This window comes from Leptomonas pyrrhocoris (genome assembly GCF_001293395.1).
Source record: "Leptomonas pyrrhocoris isolate H10 chromosome Unknown, whole genome shotgun sequence".
In the NCBI taxonomy this organism is placed as follows: Eukaryota; Euglenozoa; class Kinetoplastea; order Trypanosomatida; family Trypanosomatidae; genus Leptomonas; species Leptomonas pyrrhocoris.
In genome coordinates this window covers 437892-460363 of record NW_015438360.1, presented here as the reverse complement: position 1 = coordinate 460363, position 22472 = coordinate 437892, and the positions used below count along the sequence as shown (strand labels likewise).

At 56.7% G+C, this 22472-nt stretch overlaps 6 protein-coding genes across 6 annotated transcripts; all 6 read right to left on the bottom strand.

The window, feature by feature from the left end:
• Positions 1 to 414: 414 nt before the first annotated feature.
• On the bottom strand, positions 415 to 3837 carry ABB37_02634 (hypothetical protein; the record flags this gene model as incomplete). The annotated part of the gene is made up of 1 exon (XM_015799707.1): positions 415 to 3837. Exon 1 carries the CDS (start codon positions 3133 to 3135, stop codon positions 415 to 417), a length of 2721 nt encoding a protein of 906 aa, XP_015661309.1. The 5' UTR covers positions 3136 to 3837.
• A 1476-nt stretch (positions 3838 to 5313) lies between these two features.
• Positions 5314 to 9635, bottom strand: ABB37_02633 (hypothetical protein; the record flags this gene model as incomplete). The annotated part of the gene is made up of 1 exon (XM_015799706.1): positions 5314 to 9635. Exon 1 carries the CDS (start codon positions 9004 to 9006, stop codon positions 5314 to 5316), a length of 3693 nt encoding a protein of 1230 aa, XP_015661308.1. The 5' UTR covers positions 9007 to 9635.
• Positions 9636 to 10282: 647 nt separating this feature from the next.
• ABB37_02632 (hypothetical protein) lies at positions 10283 to 14254 on the bottom strand (the record flags this gene model as incomplete). The annotated part of the gene is made up of 1 exon (XM_015799705.1): positions 10283 to 14254. The coding sequence occupies exon 1, from the start codon at positions 13853 to 13855 to the stop codon at positions 10283 to 10285; it is 3573 nt and encodes a 1190-aa protein (XP_015661307.1). The 5' UTR covers positions 13856 to 14254.
• Positions 14255 to 15581: 1327 nt separating this feature from the next.
• ABB37_02631 (putative mitochondrial phenylalanyl-tRNA synthetase) lies at positions 15582 to 17573 on the bottom strand (the record flags this gene model as incomplete). Its single annotated transcript, XM_015799704.1, has 1 exon — positions 15582 to 17573. The coding sequence occupies exon 1, from the start codon at positions 17481 to 17483 to the stop codon at positions 15582 to 15584; it is 1902 nt and encodes a 633-aa protein (XP_015661306.1). The 5' UTR covers positions 17484 to 17573.
• Positions 17574 to 18172: 599 nt separating this feature from the next.
• ABB37_02630 (hypothetical protein) lies at positions 18173 to 19163 on the bottom strand (the record flags this gene model as incomplete). Its single annotated transcript, XM_015799703.1, has 1 exon — positions 18173 to 19163. Exon 1 carries the CDS (start codon positions 18983 to 18985, stop codon positions 18173 to 18175), a length of 813 nt encoding a protein of 270 aa, XP_015661305.1. The 5' UTR covers positions 18986 to 19163.
• A 390-nt stretch (positions 19164 to 19553) lies between these two features.
• On the bottom strand, positions 19554 to 21762 carry ABB37_02629 (tRNA pseudouridine synthase A-like protein; the record flags this gene model as incomplete). The annotated part of the gene is made up of 1 exon (XM_015799702.1): positions 19554 to 21762. The coding sequence occupies exon 1, from the start codon at positions 21549 to 21551 to the stop codon at positions 19554 to 19556; it is 1998 nt and encodes a 665-aa protein (XP_015661304.1). The 5' UTR covers positions 21552 to 21762.
• Between the last annotated feature and the right edge of the window lie 710 nt (positions 21763 to 22472).

Below are 22472 nucleotides of genomic sequence, written 5' to 3'. Positions count from 1 at the left end.
AAGAGGGAAGACCTCGAAATGAGAGTAAGAAGCAGAGATTTGTTTTTGTCTTGTTCCCACTGAGGTAGTCATGCACGAGTGTGATCGACCGGCTGCGAACTCCAACAGTTAATACGACAAGCAAATCCTTCGCAGTGCTTTGTGATACTACACCATTAAGCGCTCATACCGTAAGTACGACTCCCTGCTTCATCGAAGTGATGTCGAAAAGACATTCGATTCCCTAACGCAGTCTCGCCTTCAATAGTTATGGCGATGCGCACTTTATGTACAGCGAAACCACATTTATTACGTCCCCTAAAACACACACACCCACAAAAAGGAAAGGTGCACTGTTATACGAAACTGCAGCCCTTTTCACAGTCCCACCGTCGTCGCGGTGAAGAGAAGCGAGCTGCACGGCGGTGTTGGCGCTCACACAATATCGTTAGTGCAGCCATCGCGTGAGCGGCAAGTTGCGCCGGCGCTTCCGATACGCGTTGCGACCGATACACCGTCACGGTCATACTTCGCGTTGCCGCTGCAAGAGCGCCCATCTCGCTCCAGCCGTCGCTGCGCGTAACTCCAGAGACGTCTCCACAGCGCGCTGATCCCTCCGAAAGAGCGCCGCAGCCGCTCCGACATCACGGAAGCCCGCGTGGTCTTGTCAGCGAAGAAAAACTGCGTCGTTGATGGCTGACTGTCGGCCGCTGCGGTGAGACCCGCTCGGGTGGTGCCCGGTGCGGGGTCACCCAGGCAGAGGTGGGAGGAGCAGGGGACAAGAAACGTAATCTTTCCGGTCAGCTCCACAATGGCTGGTAGCGGCTCCAGCACCTCCCCATCGGCTTCCATAAACACCGGCGCCACGGCGACGTCGGCATCCTTTGACGGGCCGCTGCTCACCAAGAAGCGCTCCCCTTCAAAGGCGCTCGTGCTGCTCCAGTGCAGATGCCGCCCCGTGTAGAGGGACAAGGCGCCGGAGATAAAAGGTAGCACCGTCGCGACCCAGCTGGTGCAGCTCAGCATGCCGTCGGTTGGGTCGGCGTGGGGGGCCACGTGCATACCTCCGCCGTACCAGCGCCCGTTTGCGAAGGCCACCATCGAAGACGGCAGCTCCACCCACGTCAGCGCGGCAAGGTCATCATCGTTTCCGTTCACGGTGCTAATCCATTCTTTTCGCGGTTCTGCCAGTGCTGCTGCGGTGAGCGGCTGCAGCGTACCGTTTCCATAGTGCCCTCCGTTCGTACCGTTGTTCATTGCGTGAATAGCGTAGTGATTCCCAGGATGTGCGCGCTCACGTGCTGACACCGCTTGATGCGGTTTCTCCTCTCTTTCCTCCGTTGCTGTGTCGAAGGAGGTCGTCATCATTCGCTCAAGTTGTAGTGCTTGCTGATGGCGCAGTGCCAGCAGCTCCTGCTCATTGATATCCAGCAACTGGTGAACATAACGGGAAGATGTGTGGCTCATGCACTGCACAATTTTTGCATGGGGGGCCGGTATGGGTGCTCCAACGTGGCAGCCATACGCGTTCTCCTCTTTGGTTGGGGCGTAAATGCTATCGCCGTGGAGGGACGAAAACAGAGGTGCGTTCACCAAGCTATGAAGTTGCGCCACACTTTCGTGGCCGGCGTGCAGGGGAAGCTCTGCTTGTAGCCGCCTTAGCTGCTCACCGAGCGGGGAAAAAGACGGCAGTGACAGGAGAGATCCTTTTGGCGGAGGTGCCTCCTCCGCTGAGTGCCATTGCTGAAACTGCTGCTCTTCTCCTGCTTGACGATTGGTGTGGGACCCGCTACACACGTGACCATTTCTGGCCTCTGCCGCCTTGCTTGTGATGATATCTTCACTAGACACTTCTGCTCCCACAATGGCAACTGCAGCGGCTGCCCGCGTCGTGCGCGGTGGCAGCTTGCAGAGGAGCAGCGGCTTCGGGGTCATGAGAAAAAGTGAAATGAGCGACGACAGGGCGAACATGAGCGTGCCGCCGAGCTTGGAGATGAATCTGCTGTGTTTGAAGCGCTCTCCGCGTTGGATGACGTCGCACGACATGCCGATCGAGGCGATGTTGAGGAAGAAGTGACGGGTGCCGGTGTTGAGAAACTCAATACGACCAATATCCACCGGACACGCGTAGCACGCCGCTTTGCTTTCCGGCAACGTAGCAGCGGAGGAGTTGGTCGCGGTGGTAGTCGTGCGCATCCTACGCGAGCTCTCGAAAAGCATCTTCGCCACGCCGTCCCGCACAACGTGGAGCGCCGCTTCCGGTGTGGAGCAGCACAGCCGCAGCTTAGCGAAGTCAGCGCCTGTTCCGCCGGGCACATAAAGCACTGCGGGGAGCAGACGTGTGAACACGGCCGCCTCCTGCTCGACGTGCGCATGCGAGGAATGCGCTGCGGCTGTACAGCCCACACACTTTTTTGCCCCCACGGACGTGCAGCCGTGCAAGGCGGAAGTAAAGTGTTTGTAGCCCGCCAGCGTTCCTTCGCACAGGCCGTTGACCACCTCGCTCAAGGTGCCATCGCCCCCCGCAACAAGGACGAGGTGCTGCCAAAGCGGCGGAGAGTAGGGTGCCGAACTTGACCCTGTCGTTGTGGCGCCGTTCAACGGTGTTTCTTGCTGCTGCTGCTGATCCGTGAGACGCGAGCGCAGAATGAGACGACTTAGCGCGTTGCTTACCGGCTTGGCGTGTCCGCCCTGATCGGTGTGAATCAGCATCGTTCGCACCCGTGCAGACGAGGACGGAGACGAGGAAGATGGTGGTGGTGGGATGGTGGCATTCGGCGGGGAGGAGGGCGGCGTAATCGGCGGTGTAGGCCCTGCTACGGCCGTCGACGCTGCCGCACCGCTGGCCCAGATGGCGTCTAACGAGGGTAGCTGCGAGAACACATCCGTGCTCGGCATTGCATCGCCGTTGCGCGCCGCGGAAGACGGCGTGGGGTGCGGAGGAAAGGCAAGCGACAAAAAGCGGGAGCTGTGCAGCTCTTGCACGGCCTCTGCGCCGTAGGTCCTCTGGAAGAGTTTCGCCAAACGGCCCAGCACGATCGCGCCTCGCTTGCCTCCACTGGTTGGATTGCCAATCACCCACACGGAGAGACAAGCGGGAGGCGGGGGAGAACAGGAGGGAGGAGGAGTGCCCGACATGGCACCGGACGCTGCCATTGATGTCGGTGGGATCTATTCGATGGGGTCAGCAAGTAAATTTGATTGCAGAAGAGTTTTCTCCCCCCGATCGTGTGCTTAAAAAAAAACTGATAGCTATCGGAAGAGGAGGTGAGCAAAAACCAGAGTTGTCAGAATGAGACAACGTTTGAAAAATGCGGAAAGGAGAGAAAGAGGAGCGGACAGGCAAACAACAGTTCAGAGTGCCAAAGAAAGGGCCCGTGTATAAAACAATAACACACACTACAGAAAGTTGAAGAAACAGGAAAACACCGAATGCTGTGCAAATACAATAACATAAAAAACAAAGAGAAGGTGAAAATACAGTTTGGCTAGAATTTCACTACGAGTTGCGAGGAAGAGAGGAGACAACGATGTAATCAGAGATACGACGGAGACGCAAAGGGCTGCACGGTCCAAGGCTGCACATCAACACTTGTCTCAATTATATATATAGGTAAGGAGGAGGACCCAAACAATAGAACCGCGGCAGGAGAAAAATATATAGAATTGTTTCTTTTACATACAAACTACCGTTTTATAGCACGTCATTACAACGCAAAGAAAAGCCAGCACTACACTGATGCTATTACGACCGAGGAAGGCCGCCGTGTGGGTAACGTGAATAAGCCAAATAAATATGTATGCGGAGAATACCGTACCACTTCTGGCTTACATCACCTAATGGGCGACTTGTAACCTTTCCGTAATACGCAATAAGAGAAACGGTTCACGCGGGGGAAAGAAAAAGGATGAGAGAGGGAGAAGAAGGTGAGCGTCCCAAGAGAGAAGTGCAGTGCTGATATCAGCAAAAAACATAGTTCTCAAGAAAGCTGAAGGAGGCATTGGGTTCGAAAGATTCCCTTTAGCCGTGATTGACCAACGGGGCATGGCACGCTATTGTTTTGCAGGTTCCTTTTCCTCGGGTAATGAAAGCCAAAGCGAAGCTCTACTGCCGTCGGATGACGTTCAGCATGACGTGTTGGCTCACGTTGTGCTCGAGTTGATTCACTAACGCGTTGAGCCGCTTTCCTCGACAAATTTCATAATAAGGCTTTTGATGCATTTTTCTTGTTTTCGTTACTTTCTATTGAAGTTATATCGAAGGACAGATAACAAAATGTGTCTGAAATCCCGAGACACACACGCAAAACCCATACTTGACAAGAAAGAAAAAAAACCACAAATAAGATGTACTACGTATAAAATCTCACATTGAAGTTCGAAATAAAACTAAGAGAGGAATACAAGAGTCACTTTCCCACCTTGGCTCCTTCTCGCTCTCTCTCTCTCTTCTTCGAAAAGACAATCAAACAACACACAATCACTCATGTCATTCATGTGTGTATATATATTTATAGGGACTAGAGAAAACTACACTCGCAAACATACATTCCTCAGGAAAAAAAAACTCCAAAACCAAATCAACAAAACCAGAATAAAGCCCACGCACCCGCCAGCGAAGGGGAGAGGAAGAAGAAGAAGAAGGATTGCCACCGTTGTTGGGGTTCTATTTCTATTACAGAAAGAAAAATAATATGTGCATCAGTCATATACGTTCATTCGTAACTCTATAAATCACCGTTTCAGATGAAATAAACAAGAAAAAAAAAACAGAAGAAGAAATTCCCACTAGAAAACAACAAAGAATGCAGGCCACAACTCGCACGAGCGAGTCCCGCGCAAGCTTTGCGCCGCGATCGTATGTCGCAACGCGTGAAACGCAACACGTTAACAGGGGAGAAAAAAGAAATAGAAGAAGGTTTGCTGTGCAAAGCAGGCATCTGGGGCCCGCACTGCACTTGCCTGTTCTTTCGCTTGAAGTATCGGTACATGATACATTCTATGTAAATTCACAACGGTCTTTCAATTGGGAGACAATAGTTGTAAAAGCGTGAAAGCAAATTAAAGCATCAAACTTTGGAGAGCTGCGAGGGGATCACGGAACACTTACAGGGGAAAACCCCGCGTTGCTGTTCAGCTGTTGCGCCTTCTGGTGCAGCGTCTCCCCTGTTTCACGCAGCTTTGCCAATCGCGTTCCCACAGTGCGGCTTTCCTCTTTAACAGGTGAGCGAAGAGTGACGACAGAAAACAAGACCCTTCTTACCGGATTCTTCTCGTTGATTTTCGCCTTTGTAGGCCACGCGGAGCATCTGCAGCGAACGTCAGCGGAGCCCCTCATTCTTCCTTGCCTGACGACGATGACGATGAAGGGCCCGATGTGTTGCTCGACCGCGCCATTGCTCCTGCTGCTGCAGCCGCCGTCAAGGCAGCCTGCATCTGCGATACGAACGGCTGCATCGTCATCCGCACCGCTTCCTCCACCGCCATAATCGTCAGCCCCGTGCCGTCCGCCGCCGTGCTGTTGCTTGCTTTCTGCAGATGCTGCTGTCGCCGGAAGAGACGCAGCAGCTGACGGTTGTGCTGCGAGAGCTTCACCGCCTCCTCTTCGGCGGCCTCGGCTTTCACCTGTGACCACAGCTCCTCCAGAGCCGCCTTCACGACGCTGCTGTCGTGGCCGTCGCCTGCTCCAGTTCCCCAGGAAGACGGCGCTGCGGAACCGTTGGTGGCGCCATCGTGCAGCGCCGCCTCCATCGCAGCTCGGATGTGCCCTTCGACCTCACCCACTGACTCCCGGACAGCAAAGTTGACCGTGCGGGTCAGCATCTCCTCCAGTTCGAAGGAGGTGACCGGCATTATCGGCAACGACGGCTCCCTGTCAGCACTGCTGCCGCCGTTGCTTTGACGGTTGCGGTGCACCTCGCAGTAGCTGTCGAGCTGGTCGGTAATGTTCTTTTGGATGCCCTGACGGATCTCGAGAGACACCGCCTCCATGGCTTGTGACACCGCCGACTCGATGACTTCAGGAGGTACCGCTGAAGCTGCAGAAGGAGCAGACGGGGCGGATCGCAGATCGTCCTTGAGCGCGTCAAGGGCTTGCTGCAGCTCGACTTGGTGCTGCTGCTGGAGCTCCCGCAGCGCCTGCAGAAGCCGCTCCTCGTCCACGGCGTGTTGGGCGTTCAGCGTCCACGTTTCTTCCTCCTTCGCGCCCTTCGCGGGAGTGGACACCATCTCCGCCGCGGCAGACAGCGCGGAGGCACGCTCGCTTAATTCTCGCAGCTGCGCCAAGACCTGCTCTAACGTTTTCATCATTTCTTCCTGGCCTTCCTGAAGCGCCTCCGTCGCGGAGCTTCCAGCTCTATACGACGACTCTACCTCTGTCACCGTGGGTGGGGTCGTCATCGGCCCTTCTCCCGCTGCGGTGGTTGCCGCATCGGCCCCCTCCGTCGAAGTTGACGACGGCTGCTGCTGCGGCGGCGCTGAGGAGGAAGAGGAGAGAATGCCCTGCGCCGCCGTCCCCAGTCGTTCCTCCAGCACGTCCATAATGGGCTTCAGCTCATCTCGCATGATCGCCTCGAGGGTGTCGGACAGCTTCTCCAACGACCACTGCCCCACCATGCTGGAAAGAGTCTTGACCAGGTGCGCGGTGGCCTGCTCATGACGCACCGACACCTCCTCCACCGCCTCGGTCACCATCGTCTTGATCTCCACCTTTTGTGCTGCGCGGGCAACGGATTCGCTGTCGGCGCTGACAGCGTTGCGCTGCTGTGCGGCGGCGAACTCGGCACGCAGCTGCGCCTCCTTACGCTGCATCAACACCTGCGCTAGCGCGGCGATGCGCAGCGCATCCGAGACGAGTGCGTCGGGGTGCCGCTGACTGACTCCGCCGCCGTGTTCTTTTGCTGCGCCTGCAGCGCCGGTTTTCACGTCACTCGTTGAGGCGGAGCTAGAGGAGGAGGAAAGGCGAGGGGAATGCAGCAGTTCCGGCTGCTCCGTCAGCATGCGGTACACCTCCTCAAACGTGTGCGACAGCTCTGCGCCTTCCGGGGAAACCGGGCCGCGTGCGAGGGCGACGTAGCTCTGTCTTGACACGGCGGATGACACGTCATTGCTCGGTGATGCCGCTTCGATGTGGACGGCGGTGCTTGCCTGGGCAACGCCGTGCTCCAGCACATACCACAGCTGCGTCGGCGACACGTCCTGTGTGGTGAGGACGGAGATGCCGGCGAGCTCCACACCTGCTGGGGTGTTCTTCAGCTGCAGATACTGGTAGTCCAACTCTTGCTGCAACACCGCGGCATCCTGCGGCGACAGGCTCGTGTGAATCAGCATATAGACGTACGGCGTCTCCGCTGTGGCCGCCTCCGCATTCAGCGAAGGTTTGTGTCTGCTTCCACCTTGCCCACGACCAGCACGTGCACCTTTGCTGTCGCTCCGCCGCCGAGAGGAGGAAGAGGACGATCGCGTGCCAGGACGGCTGTGCAGCGCCTCCACCAGCAAGGAGGCGTGGCGCTGCCCGACGAGTCCCGTGATGGCGGCGGGGAGGAGCGATGCTCCGTGCGACAACGCGACGGCGAGCTCGGCGGCGGCTTGGACGGCACCCAGCCAAACAGTTTGCCCGCTGCTCTGCGTGCCGGCACGGTAGACAACTGTGTGCAAGGAGAGCGGTGCATCAGCGCCGGCGCCGCTTTTACGCGAAACGCTCAAAGCTGCGGCGCACATCTTTTCGAAGACGACAGGGCGGATGAGAGGGGCCAAGACGGAGAGGGGGATGGGATGGCCCGGTTGGGAGGCCCACAGTAGCTTCTCGGTGGTGTCGTCGACGGAGAGAAGCCGTGGCGGCAACGCAGGGACAGACGGTCGAGTCGCCTTCGGCGGCGAGGGAGGATGGCGCTGCGTTTGCTTGTGCACCACCCGCGCAACACGGCCTTTGTGAAGGCGATTCTTCTTCAGCTTTCCCGCCGCATGTTGGCGAAGCAACGCGGCCGTGTGCTTCTTCTGCTGGTGCTGCTGCTGACTCTTGCGCGGCTGGGAGTGGGTACGAGACAAGGTAGCGGCTCGCTTACCGCGACCGTCTTTCCCTCTCTCCACTGCTTTTACCGGCGCGGGAGCAGGCGGTTTTGGTGGTGTAGTGGATAGTACTTGTTCTACAGCTGGGGTGTCCTTCGTAGTGGAAGCCGCCTCCGCTGCTTCCTCCGTTTCGTCCGCTTCCTCTGCTGGTGTGCTTTCCTCCGTTGGAGGCACACTCGCTGTCCCCCCGTTCGCCGCCATCGGCTGCGACGACGGCACAGGAGAAGGCGGTGCTGGCAGCTTGGCCAGCGCACGCACCCGTTCTGTCTGCTCCGCGCCTAAGATCAGCACCGTGAGCGGCGGTGTTGTTGCCCGCAGTGGACGTCCCGTGACGGCGCTCTTCGTCGACGCTGGCAGCTGCACCTCCACCGTGGACGGCAGCGGATGCATGCGTAAGGCGTTGCGAATAATAAACTGCTGCACCTCGGCATCCTCCTTCAGCAGGTTTGTTTCCACCAGCACCAGCAGTGGCGTCGTCGATGGCGACGCCGCGTTCGTCGACCCCGCAGTGTCCGTCTCGTCCTTCAGCGCGCGCTGCCGCGTATCCTCGATGACGGCGGCATGAATGCGGTTGACAAGGAGGATGTCCGCGAGAGGATGCGCCATCTCGGCCGCTGCCGACTCCGCCGCACCACTCGCTTTCTTCTTCTTGTGAAGGCCATGCTGTGCGGTGTAGTCAAGTCGGAGCACGCGCGCGATGTCAGGGATGTCCGTGGAGGTCGACGAGGACGACGAGGAGGAGAGGACGTGCTTCAATAGGCTGCAGTCGACGCGTGGGAGCACGACATCTACTAAGCCGCGCGCCTCATTGGAGGCTACAGAAGCTGGGCGGACCGCAGTGGAGGCGGCGCCTTTGCCTGCTTGAGCCGCTGCTGCTGCGGTGCGGCCGGCTTGAAGGAGGGCATCGCTACCTGATTTGCCGACGCGACCGCCGAGACGACGTCCCACGACGCGAAGCATTCGCTGCGGAAATAGAAAGAAGAAAAATAAATGAACACACAGAAAAGTCGCGCGTCAAAAAAATTCGAGTGTGCTCAACGCGATTCTGTCCACTTTGGCTCTCGTTTTGAAAGTTTATCGAGTTCGTTTTCTTCGATTTTTATAGGAGAGGAAGACAGTTGTATGGTTGTATGGTAAGTACAGAATTCTATGAAGCGCTCCTAACTCGTTAACGATAGAAAGAGACAAATAACCCTGGGAACACTCGGCTCGGGTGCCGCAGCAAAGAAAAAAAAAAAGGATAGTATTGTAGCACAGAGGGATTATATATATAAACAGGATTCTTTGTGCCTTCCTGGTCTGAGCAACAGAACTACGATACAGGAAGAAAAGAGATGAAACGAAGAAAACAAAGGGGGACGGCTGCGGTCGGCTGCGAGGCAGTCAAGGCCGGAACAAAAACTTCGACTTCGTTAAAGGCAGAGGATCGCTGTGGTGTGTCGGCGTTGTTTGTGGTGTGCACTATATATATGTGTACCGTGTGTTGAGGCAGATGGATGCCGTGGGCGCACACAGAGGAGAACTAATGGCGGTGTGGCACAGCTCACAGTTCAACTAGCTACTCCGGTGATACACACAGAGAAAGCACTGAGTAACGAGCGTGCGAAGGTAAATGAGAAGACGGAGAGGAAGAGGAGGTGGGAGACGAAGAAAAAAAAAACAGGTTCTTTTTTTCCCTTTTAAAGCAAGGTCATGAAGTGAGGAAAGCTTTTCTCTCCTTCGTCGACCCAGCGCACCACTGCAGCTGCTAAGTGCGTATTTCGGTAGCAGCTCTGCGTGTTGGCGCACCTTTCCCTCTACGCAATCGTCACAGATTCGTCAGGCCAATAGAGACGTCTCGTCGGCAGTGCTGACAGAACGCAGCGCAAGAAACCCCCAAGCACGAGTAGAGCACCACCCGCTCTCTACACGAGTAAACAACATTTGCTGTTGCTGCGGTTGCGAGCACGCGCGTGCAATCACACACACATACACAAAAGAAAAAGAAAAGAAGAAAGTCAGGAAGAATCTACAAATCGTTTTGGCTCTATGCGCAAGAGCGTCAAGAGGCGCCACAACAAACCCCTCAGCGAGAAGAAGGAGAAGGAGTGTAAGACAGCGATACACTGAAAGAGAGAGAGGCTAAAACAAAAAAGAGCCGACGAGACGCACTTTCTATGGTAGTTGTACACAGTAATGTATTCTATTCTATAACAGAAGCGCCGGATAGAAGAGCGGCTAGTTGTCTCAGCTGATCTTACGTTTTTTTCTTCTTGCGACCGGCAGACTTGAGCAGCGACCGAGCGGATGGAACCGCCGATGCACCGCCGCCGCCGCTTCTCCGTGACGTCGCCGCCGATGCCTTTTTGCGTTTCGCAGTCTTCGCACTCTTCTTGTCGTTGTCCTCATACAGCCTGAGAATAAAATCCTCGATGGCAGCGTCCTCGGCCTGCGCCTGCGCTGCGGCAGCTGCAGCGGCCGCGGCGTCATCGTTCTTCCTCGCCGCTTTACTCTTCTGCTTCTCTCCTGACCAACGCCGCGTAGAAATACTCCGTTTTATCCTTCGCGAAGAGTAGCTTCTCGGTTTCTTCGACTCCGAAGTAGCCCCCTTCGTTTCCGGTGCATCCAAGTCGGACGCTGCAGCAAACGTTAAAGCAGAACCGCCGTCGGCCTCGTGCGTCGCCGCGTCGACCACGGAGTGGTCCACCGCACCGTGCACGCTGCCGTGGCCATCCTCCTCGTCGTGGTTCATGTCTTCCGTGCTGTGCGTCTTTGTTGCGTGCGCCGTACTACGCCGTTCTCTGCCTCGTTCGCGGTGCTGCTCACCGTGGTCGTATGGCGTATGCATATGCGCGTAGGCGTTCGGCCTGCCGAAAACGACCGTTTCAAACCCCAGAAGCCCGAGCGACATCGGTGCTGGTGCCGGCTTCGACGGAAGCGATGTAGGAGGTGTGGAGGAGGAGTCGCGTGGACGGGCGCTGGAGGAGCGCGCATTTATGCCGCGACGAACGACAGGCGCGTCTCCATCGTCCTCGTCGCTCTTCGCGGCAGATCGTCCAAAGGCGCTAGCGCTGCCGCCGTAACCGCCGTCGTCGCCACCTCCGTAGTCCGCCAAGCCTTCTTCTTCCATTTCGTAGGAGGGAACAGGGACGCTAAATTTCTTTTTTGCTGACGTGAGGGACGACCTCGACGGCTGGTCGTTCAAGTCCCGGTTAACGCTGCCGCCAGTGCTGTGGGGCGAGCCGTGCGCATCGGCATCAGCAGAGCTGGACGACGCAGGCGCGTCATCTATCATTGACCACAGTCGCTGAAGGGCGTCAGTGGAATCCGGATCCAGTGCTGCATCCGCCGCCTCTTCAGTCTCACGCACATCTGCATCGTTAAGTTCCTCCTCCTCCTCTTCGTGCGTGTCAGAGCTTGTGGCGGTTCTGGCGTCCTGCTGCTTGTGCTTCGGCGCAGCTACTCGAGAACGTTGATCAGGGTTTTCCAGCGGGTTCTCGCCCCCTTTGACGCTCTCCTCCGCGCACAACACACATACAAAGGTGCGGTCCTTCTGCCCGGCCACCAGCGCCTGCTGCTCCACGCTCAGCCCGTGTGGACGACAACGCAGTGCCTCCACAAAGCGCCGCTGCTGCGTCTGTGCAGCCGCCCTCGACAAGCTCGTTCGAAACGCAAATATAAAGGGCACCAGAGCATCGCGAAAGACTATGTTCTCCTTCACGACACACGCTAACTGTGGTGCGTAGGCGTCGCGGTACAGCAGTACGTGTCCGGCCACCGGGTCCGTCTGCGCGAGTGCGGCGTCGATGTCGGCGATGGTGCCGTCGTGCCAGTCCAGTCGGTCGATGACGAGCACGTTTCCCTTCAACGGAAGGTCGCGCAGAGCCCGGTCCGATAAGTACGCCGTGGATGCACCGTTATACAGTCGTGCGGCGACGTGTGGGTAGACAGGCATGGGTGTGGTGGGCTGCGGAGGTGGCGGTGGCAGTGCTGACGGGCTTTCGGGTGGGCTCTCCGTTTTCGCAGGTTCGATGCTGCCCACCGGCGCCGTATCCATCACTTCCGCTGCCGCTTCTACGCTGTTCGCTTCTGCCACCTTATCCACCTCCCCCGCCGCTTCGGTCGAGGGAGTGCAAGAGAGCTCCATTTCCTCCTCCACCTTCAGCGCCTTATGCAGCGCATGATCTTCCGCGGCAGGTGAGGAAGGCTCAGCCACTTCTGCAGCAGCAGGAACGGCGGGCTCCGCCAAAGAAGCTGACGAAGCCTCGCGCGGGGAGCGGGCGACGTTTGGCGTGGTGCCGGTAGCCTCCTCTGCGATCGGTAGGCCGTCGATGTCGAACTCCTCCCACGCCTTCTCCTCTTCCGCGGGCTGCGCAGGAGGCGGGGAGGGAGAAGAGGAAGGAGAAGAGGAAGGAGCTGTGACTTCCGTCTTTGCGGCAGTCGCAGGTGGGGTCTCCGTGTGCTCATCCACCCCCGCGATCGCTTCTACGTCCTCGTCCTCGTCCTCCTCCGCTGCCGCTGTCGCATGACCTTCCTCATGCGCATCCATGATCACATCGTGTGTTCCCCCGCCCTTCAACGTTGTCGACTCGGGGATGTTGTGCCGATAAAGATGGGCAGAAGCCCCTGCGCCGTCATCCACGAAGTGTTCGTCCTCGTACCGAACACGGGCGTCATTGCTGGACCGCAAAGAACTAGAGGAAGATGAAGGCGTTCCTTCTACGGGTACGGAAGCATGAGCAGCCGTGACATCATCAACCTCATCCAACGAGGGGGATTCAATAGCATCCGCGTCTTTTCCGCTTTCATCAACGACTTCGTCCTGGCGCGGCTGCACTTCTGGCACACCGACTTCCATCTCATCTTCGTCTTCCTCGACCTCCTCCTCGACCTCCTCCCACTCCTCCTCGTCTCCGGCTGTGCCGTCGTTGGCTGCTGCATCAACGCCTTCCCCTTCTACATGAACAGCAGCGGAGCTCGCCGCCGCTATTACAGTCCCCTCGCTGTTGAGGCTGCTAGCTGGCGCCGAACTGGTCGTCTTGCCCGTGTTCGGGCTGAGTTGCGCTGCGGCCACCGCACCAGCAGCAGCAGCTTCCGAGGGATTTGCCAAGGAAGGAAGGGGAGGTGGCTGCGTTGCCGCTGTGCTCGACTCACCGTCCTTCTCCTCGGACGCGACGTACTGAGACCAGTGACGCGACTTCGGTCCACTCAGCACGCAGACACGAAACTCGCCAAATTCGCCCAGTGAGGTCAGCTGTTCATCCATCACGTGCTGCCTGTGCGCTGCCTGCTTCGTCGTATCATCGGTCTTCACGAGGAAGATCAGTGGAGGCGTGTAGGCGTCATCGGCGTCCATCTCCACCGCCGCTTTCGTCTTCTCAGCTCGGTGGGCGGCGATAACTTTCGACATGATTCGCCGCGGGTTCGGTTTCTTCGTCTTGTTGTGCTTCTTGCGTACATCGATAACATAGATGTTGGCGGAAGGCGGCAGGGTTGGCTGGTTTGTGATGCGTGCAAGAACTTTGGTGCTGACATCAAAGCGCACACACGGAACTGCCGTGGCGTAGGAGAAGCTGATGGTGCGGCATGGCTGAGTGAGGATGGCAGACGCCGTTGTCATCGCTGTTGTCGTCGTCGTCACCGCAGTGCAGCAACGGCGGAGGAGGGGCACGCGACAGCGCAGGAGCGGCGCGGAGGTGAGGGCGCGTAGCGTCAGACTTCTGGTGCCGTGTGGGGAGTGAAGGAGATTGGCGGTAGAGGGTGCGGCTGACCGCCTCAGCAGCGTCAGCGCACCTTTCCCGCTCGGCTGGATAGGAAAGCGCTTCAGCATGACGGAGGTGTCCTCTTCAAATGAAGCCAATGAAAACAGGCAGATGAAGGCGGAGACGATAGTTATAAAACGATTCTTCTATGAAAGACTTTAAGTATTTTGTAGATCTTCTATTGTGTATGAAGGTGGAGGTTTACTGTAGAATTCTATGAGAAAAAATATGTCAACGTGGGTAGGGGGGCGACTGCGAATGAACTTGTGTGTGCGTGAACCTTTCCTTTATAAATAGTCGTACATAAATTGCTGAGGCTTGCCGGTGGCCACATCAGCAGCGCGGAGTAACTGTGAAGATTCCGAGTGACCGAGAGAAGAAGCAAAGAAAGTTTTCTCTCCTGTGCCTCTTTGCGTGTCGCTTTACCTCTGTCGGATTGCGGAGGCGCAGGAGGTGACGCTTTGACTTCGATTGTAGAGAGATGAAATGAGAGAAAAGAGAATAACGCATGCACGCATCTCGTGTGCGATAGACGCAGAGATAGAGAGAAAGCAAAGCAAAGCAAATTATGCGCTACGTTGCTTCATGCCCAGCTCACCTATTGTGCTCTCCCATCACGTACGCGTATGAGACCATCAGAGCAGCTGACATGTCCTTCCAACCTTCCAGGCGAATTACCCCGGAAGCAACTTACCAATACCAGAAAAAAAAAAGGAGAAGACGGCAGCAGCCGAAGAAGATTTCCATTTAGCATACTAACTCACCTCCTCGGGCGAGTTTTTCCTTTTAATTATTGAACGACGCAGCGTCCGTTGCTCGTCCACTGCGTTGCACGGGCCGCGTGGACCCCGTGAATACATATCCTTCGTGCTTCGATTATCTTCCGTCACGGAATGCAACTCGAGTCGAAGCGAGCTGGCAGAGAGCTTCACTTCGTTAAGTAGAGAAGCCGCATTTATATATATATAAAAGAGACAATCACATAGCACACAACTTCGCCTGCCACACAGCCACACAGCATAAAATTAGATTAAGATTAAAACAAGTCTGTTGACAGGCAACCACGCTTACGAAGGATAAAAAGGAACAACGATGACCGGAAGGAGGAAGCGTCGTGGAAAGGCCATCGAGCAGCAACGCCAACAACAACGCCTGTGACGTACGTTGAATGAAGCTCGTGTTTTGCATGAAAAACGGGAAAGAAAAAAAAACAAGAAAACATTGACGCTTTGTTTTTATGTCTCTCCTTTCCAACTCCTTCAGGCTCAGTATACCTTCCTTCTTAGAGGAAGCTGGCAGCCGGCTTTTCACTTGGCAACAATGACAAGGAGCACTCTTCAAACCCCACAGCGGAAGGGGTGAATAACAGCAAAAAAGAGGAAAGCGTGGCACAACCGATACGAGCACAGCTGACAAACAAGAGGACCAAATATATATGTATTTAAAAGAAGGAATCAGTCGCCTGTCGTGATGATGAGTGTCGCACACACGCACGCAGGTTCACCTGGGGCAGTCACCACCACAACAGGCTGATTTAGCAAAACAGCCAAACAGCACAGATAGATTTCGCCTTTAAGAAGTCAAGGCTTGCAGAGAGTACACGTAGTAATGGTCAAAACAAGAAAAAAATAATATAGGAGAGAAGTCGTCCTTTTAACGCATCAGCTGCGTTTCCGCAATACCGTTGGCCTTAAGCGCACTGTCTCGATGTCTCACGGAGGAGATCTGCGCTCCTTGGTTTCATCTTCTTTTTTTGCCTTTAGCGGTTTCTTCTTGGAAAACAGAGCGTGCTGCTTACACCGGGACGCAGAGGAACTGGATGTTGATCTCCATGTACGAGCACGGGTACGGCACGTCGCACGCCTTCAGCGTGTTCGGGTGAAGGACGCCAATGTGGCCAATGCGCACTTCCTGACCTTGGCGGTGCAACACGATGTCCATCGCGCGACCAGGGAAGAACGCGCCGTCGCTGCCCTTCTCCAGCGTGTAGTAGTCACCCTTGTACTCCGCCGCCACCTCCGACTTGGCCGGCACGCCAAGCTTCGCCAGCGCCAGCTCAGCCAGCCCGTGGATGCTCTCAAACCCGCTGCTGGTGCCGTTGCAGTGGACCGCGGCGAGATGACGCTGATTGCACGCACCGGAGGATAAAAAGTCGGTGCGAACGTCGATGATGGGCGGGAAGTTCTTCGCGTTGTCAAGCAGCACCACATCGGCGCACTCGAAGAAGCGCTGCGGCAGCGGCTTCGACTTGTTCGTCGAGAGCGTCTTCAAGATGCCGGGCAGCAGTGACGGGCGGCACACCTGGAACTCCATCGTCTGCGGGTTCGCGATGTGCGCCGCGACATCGTCGTCGACGCGGCCGAGGTTCTCAAAGGCGTCCGCGCGCGAGCAGAGCGACAGCGTCAGCAGCTCCGTGTACCCCGCACACGCCATCTCCGTCCGCAGCAGCTGCGCCAGTTTGTTCAGCGGCGTCTGCGTGACCAGCCCGTGCGTCGCGCACTCCACATATTTAATGTTGTCGTAGCCGACGGCGATGGCCACGTCCTCCATGACGTCTGCCGGCCCGATGACGTCCGTGCGCATCGGCGGCACCGTAACCGTCACCTCTTCGCCCGTCACGTTCTTGATCCCGTACATCATCCTTTCGAGCAGTTTCGCACACTCCGCGCCGCTCTTCATGTTGATGCCGATGACGGTGTTGAGGCGAGCGACGTTCATCGTCACTTCCTTTGTCTCCATGGTCGGCGTCACGAGTGAGGTGGTGCCATCCGGGGCGGCCTCTTCGTAGTCTACCTGCACCGCTTCCACGGTGAACTCGTCTTTGCAATACGCGGAGAAGGCGCACACCAGCTGATTGACCAGGACCTGGGCCTTGTAGTGATCGGGGGCCGTGCACTCGATGAACACGTTCTTCGTGTCGATCGACATGGCAGAGTAGCGCGAGTTGATCACCGGCGGCAGGGAGAGGACGTGTTCACCGGTGCCGTCGTACACCACCGGGTACGTCGGGAAGGACGAGATGAGAGGCACGTACTTACTGATGTGGCGGTCCTCTGCGTAGTAGTTCGCCAGGCCGTCACCCTGGCAGTCCAGCATCTTCGTCTGCCGCAACGGCACAAACTTGATCGTCTCGCGTGGGCGGCACCCGTAGATAAAGTGCGTCGTGTTCACCTTATCCAAGTCGTGCGTGCCGACCGAGGCGAGCGAGCGGCGCCGCGCTAGCCCCGAGTGCAGCTTCTCCTGGTAGTCAATGAAGCTGTTGTAGCTGCGCTCATTGAATTCGATGTTGCGCAGCACCGCACAAACGACGTAGTCTCGCACGTTCTTGACGCTCTTCTCGACCGTCATTCGGTAGAGGGGGTTGGCGCGGTTCAGCACCTTGTACTTCGGCACCGCCATCGTGCCCATGAAGACCTTCAACGCACACGCCATGCCCTCGGCGGTGAGCAGATCGTAGCGGTTGGCCGCGGTGTCGATCTTGTACAGTTTCTCTTCCGACAGGTGCGCCGGTGCCTCAGCAGCGGCGGCGGCAGCGTTCGCACTCTTGCCTTGCTCGCGCATGTACATCTCCTTCTCGCTGGTGATGTCGTCCAGTTCGAGGCCGAACTCGAAGCAGAGCTCATCGAACTCCTTGTCGGTGTAGGACTTGCCGAGGAGCTGGCAGATGTAGTCCTTCGCAACCGCTAACGTCGGCATGATGACGATGAGAGGCGATAAGGGATGGAGAGAGATGAAAGGGAAGGACACGGCGGACGGAGCGTGAAGTGACGGGAAAGACCAACTGCTAAACGAAGTGACAACAGACAAGGCGGCCCGTGTACAGCAAAGGAAGCGGGGAAAAGAGAGACGATAAAGAGAGGTGTGGAGATGCGGAGAAGGAGAAGCTAAAGCTGAAGAACTTGACGTTTACTGTTTCTCTCGTGTGACGACTCTGCCAAGTGGCGCCCGGTAGCAACTCCCGAGGCCTCATGCAAAAGTGATGGGGCTGTTGTTCAATATATATCCAGAAGTCTGCCAGAGTAGATTTGTTTCCTTTCAAGAGTGCGTTTCTCATTTTCCTTAATTTCTTTGGTTCTCCCAGCCAACTCGTAATGCAGCAAATCAGGCAGTAATAATAATAATAACAGCAATAGAAAAGGAAGCACACGGAAAATAATTGAAAAACGCGGGCGCCACAAGCAGACACGAAATGCAGACCTCAGCAAGTGTCGAGCCAGAGGTGGTGAAAGGCAAAAAAACAAAACAAAAAACATTGCCTGACAAAAAAAAAAGTGGCGTTTCTTCCTCATTTTCCCTTTTTTTAATTAGCACTTGTTAGGAGGATTTAGCAGATAGGTGAAAACAAAACAAAAACAGCCCTTCTTTTTCTTGAACTCCTTGGAAGGCTATTTCTCCTTCTTGCGTGCGAGAAGCTCACGAATGCGGCTTTGCAGCGCTTCGCTGTTGTCCTTGGCAGTGCTATCCCGCTGCTGGTGTGTGTGCTGTTGCTGCTGTTCCCGTGCAGCTGTAGCCACACAGCTGTTTTGGTATTGCCGTACTCGCAGGAGAGGATCGTGCCGCTGCTTCTGCGCCAGGTTCAGCTCCTTACGCAGCTGCGCAGCTTCCGCGCTCGTAACAAACCCCGTCGTGACACCGCTGCTCTTTAATTCGCTGCTGCCTTCCTCACTATCGTCCTCGCGTTGTCGCTTGCGATGCGCGACGCCAGACGACGCTGACTCGTCGGAGGGTTCGGCCTTGACTTCAGTTTTGACCGCATCCAGTGAAGCGTCGGCCGAGGCGGACGACTCGTGTGCGTGACCCTCTTTCTTGAACTTACTGAGAAAGGCGTTACCGAACGCGGCAAACGGACTCGAAGACAACGCAGACGATGACGTGACAGTGCTAGCATATGTTCCTGTCTCGTTTTTTATTTCGTGTTGCCGCTTCGCAGACTCCGCCTCGTATTCGGCCTTGAAGATGTTTTTGGTCTGCCGGAAGCGGGCCAGTTCGCCGCTCAGGGAGTCGGCCGAGTTGGCGAGCGCGAGTTCGTCGTAGCGGCGCTCCTCCTGGTCATGCTGGAGTTCCTTCTGCCGCTCCGCCGCGCGTTGCTTCTTCTCCTCATCGCCCTCCTTCAGCAACTCGACGCGACGAAGGTTGCCATAGGTGAGAGGGTGGAAACTCTTGTTTCGGTTGATGTCCTTGCTGTGGGCGCGGTACATGATGGGCAATCGACCGAGGTGGGTGCTTCTTGCCGACTTGTGTCAATGTGGCGCCTTTTCGTGGATCGGCAACGTCGCCTAAATTGAGAAAAAAAAAGAAGAGAAAGCAAATGTGGTTTATATTTTCGCTTGTGAGAACGGAATTAGAAACAAATCAATGGGACAGGTTTCTTGAACTGGCCGCGTGAAAATGGGGAGGGGGAAGAGCCGAGACGGACGGAGGAGATAGGTTGATTGAGTTAACGTCATTGGTGCAATTCTTTGACAATCACTGTCGTCTGTGTTCTCTGCTATTTGAGCAGCATAGAGAGGCAGAGAGAGAGGGTTGGAGGAGGCGCGGCAATCCGAGGTGTACAATTAACCTGCGGCACTTTACAAAGCCAGGCTGCAGTAATCGTGTACCTTCCGTCCTCAGTCCATGTCCTTTTCCTTTTTATTATCACAATCGAGGTTATTGCGGTGTACATAACGATTAGACCGCACGTTAGTATCTGTGATCCATCGGCCCTGCTGAAAATCGTAAAAGAAGAACAACTAGTTCCTTTTCCCTCCCGAAAAAGAAAGACTCTCAATGCTGTGCCGAGACGTCGAGCGGCTCGTAGGGTCCGGCATCCACGTACGGCACATAATCAGCCGCGTGCTGCGCAGGGTACTCCACGTCCCACAGGGTGAGGCCGTGCACCGGGGCAGCCGGCAGCCGCTCGCGCGCGAACTTCTTCCGCGACACCTCAAACCCGCTCTGCAAGGCATGCTGCAGCTCCTGGTCATCCCACAATCCGTGGCCGCCAGCCTTCAGCACCGCCACCATGTTGCGGATCTGATGCCGCAGAAATGATCGCCCGACGAACCAAATGAGCACCTCGTCCTCCTGCCGCACGACGTCAATTTTGTCGACGGTGCGCACCGTGGGGAGGTTTGTGTGGGCCTTAAAGTACTCGCGCGGCTTCGCTTGGTAGGTCACGACGCGCTGGCCGTACTCGTTGAAGGTCGGCAGCGCTGCTGCCCGCTCGAGCTGCGAGAGGCCGCGGTCGATCGCCACCTTCGGCGCAGCAGGCACCTGGCCGTGCAGGAGGCCATGGCTCAGCAGCGGCTCGTGCTCCGGGCTGTAGGCGGACGATACGACCGGGCCACCGCCGGTGTGCGCGGCCGCTCGTCGCAGCGCGTTCGCCATCTTCGGATCCGCGAAGTATCCGTAGTCGTGTGTGCCTTCCAGCGCTTTCGCCATGCGCTGCATGCGGGCCACATCGAGGTAGCGGTCGACGTGCCACTGCAGCCCCGCATCGAACAAAGGTGGCGCAATTCGGTTCAAGATGCGGTAGCAGTAAACTCGTCGCACCCCGCTGTGCCGAGCGTGAAAGTTCTGGTTCGCGCACGGGTGGCAGCTCAGGAAGGCGAGGGGCTGATGGCGCTGGTGCAGCCACAGCGTTGCCCGCTGCAGAATGGTGCGAGGCTGCAGCTCCACCTCTGAGGCGACGTCCACGTGACACGTCAGCCGACGCACCGACACGCCGGTCTCTGGGATGGCCGCCGCCACGACGGTCACGGAGGCGACATCCAACGCGACAGCTAACGCCTCCTCCAGTACCGTCCGCGCGTAATGGCGCGAGCCGCCCTCTGCGAGGTCGTTGGTGCGGCTGCCCTCCGACTTCATCGGTGGCCGGGTGCGCTGGACAGACTTATACCACCCATCGAAGTCGCTGCCCTGATACTGCACCTCCACGCGGTACCGCGTGAAACCGGGAGGAATAATTTGCTGCCCCGGCACGTAGCGCTCCTTTGCAGGGTCGGGGCACGGCGGATCAGCGGCGGCCGTGGCGATGCCGTCTCCGTGCCGCAGCGCAGGGGATGATGGGTAGTAGAGAAAGTTGTCGTCGAGGAGCTCCTGCTCCAGGACATCGGTGGGGGTGGCGGGGGCGAGGGCAGCGATGGCGCCTTCCGGTGATGTCACACCGTCGCTGTCTTCATCGTAGGCATAGTTTGGGATGTTGCTGCGGACTACAGCGGCCGTCGCCTGTTGTTGCTGCTGCTGTGGCACCACACGACGCACCGAGGAGACGTCCTCCTGATAGTGTTGCGACGGCGCGGCTCGTTGGTGCTGCTCCTGTATCCACTGAACATGCCGTTCGCTCTCCACAAACATGTCCGCCAAGCGCGCAGAGGCGGCACGGCGATGGGCTTCCTCCTGCGCACGCTTTTGGTCCACAACGGAGTGAGCAGAGGTGTCGGGAGGCGGTAGGGCTTCGGTAGAGCCGGTAGCAGCAGTGGTAGTGACGTCTGCGTCACGAGCAAGGTCAAACCGCTTCCAGCCTTTAAAACCCGCCGAGGCAGACGCGCTGGAGGAGCTCGTTGGAGCACCGGGAGTAGCCCAGCTCTCCTCACGCGGTGGGAACGGGCTATTGGGTGCAGACTGGAAGAGCTGACGGCGATGCCCATCTCCCTTGTTACCAGCGCTACCGTCGTTGTTTTTGTCGTTGTTGTTGTTGGAGGAGCTGGTGTGGCGCAGGGCAGCACGCAGCACGCACAGGGACGCACCGCCGTCTGTACCGAACCGTCTACGCAGGAGCATCGCCTGCAGATACGTTTGATTTCGAACAACGGAGAGATGCGCAGTCTATGAAAAGAAGGAGGGGGGGGGGGAGGGGGAAGGAACTATTGCCTTTTCTTCCCTTGTGCAGTTGGAAGCGAAAAGACAAAAGACTAGGTAAAGCGTGATACGCGTGCTGGTACGAAGAAGAGAGGTGGAAAGGGCGAAGACCCCGAAGAGGAAGCACCACCCTAGAAGGAAGAAGAAGGAAGGAAGGAAAGAAGAACAAAAAAAAAAATGAGTAGATTGGGCGGGTCCCCATTCGCAAGACGCCTACCATCTTCACGCTGCGAAAGGAGCGAGAGCAAAAACGCCCCTACCACCTGCACCGTATTCAACTCCGGAGATCCAAAGAAGAAGAAGAAAAAAAGGACGAAAGGATCGCCCTCTTGAACGGCCTCGCTGGTCTCAGTAGAAGTCCAACGCAGACACGGGAAGCGCTAAGAAACCCGCTCCTTCTCTCACCGCAATAACACCAACAAAAAGGCTTGATCACGGGAAGTACCTTTCTGTGCGGCGAGGAATTTGTCGCTCGTGTGCCGTCGTTGCTGCTATTGAGATGGGCGCGTCTAAGACACCATTGCGCCAGAAGTACGCACGCACCCGCACATACACACACAGGAAAGTTTACGGTGAAAGAAAGCACACAGATACGAAGGGGAAAAAAAGAAACGGGCCGAAGTCGGACAGCCAGATACAGCTGGAAATGAAGGTGACTACAATACGGGTCAGCACAACCAACAATCCCCTCTCCTCCTCGTCGATATACTCCAAACAACTTCTGCGTTTTGTAAGAACAAAAAAGCAACTCGACAAATTATAGTGACAGCACAGCTGGTCATTAAGCACCAGTTTGATGGGTCCTCTCCTTTTGCAATAATAATAATAATAATAATAATAATA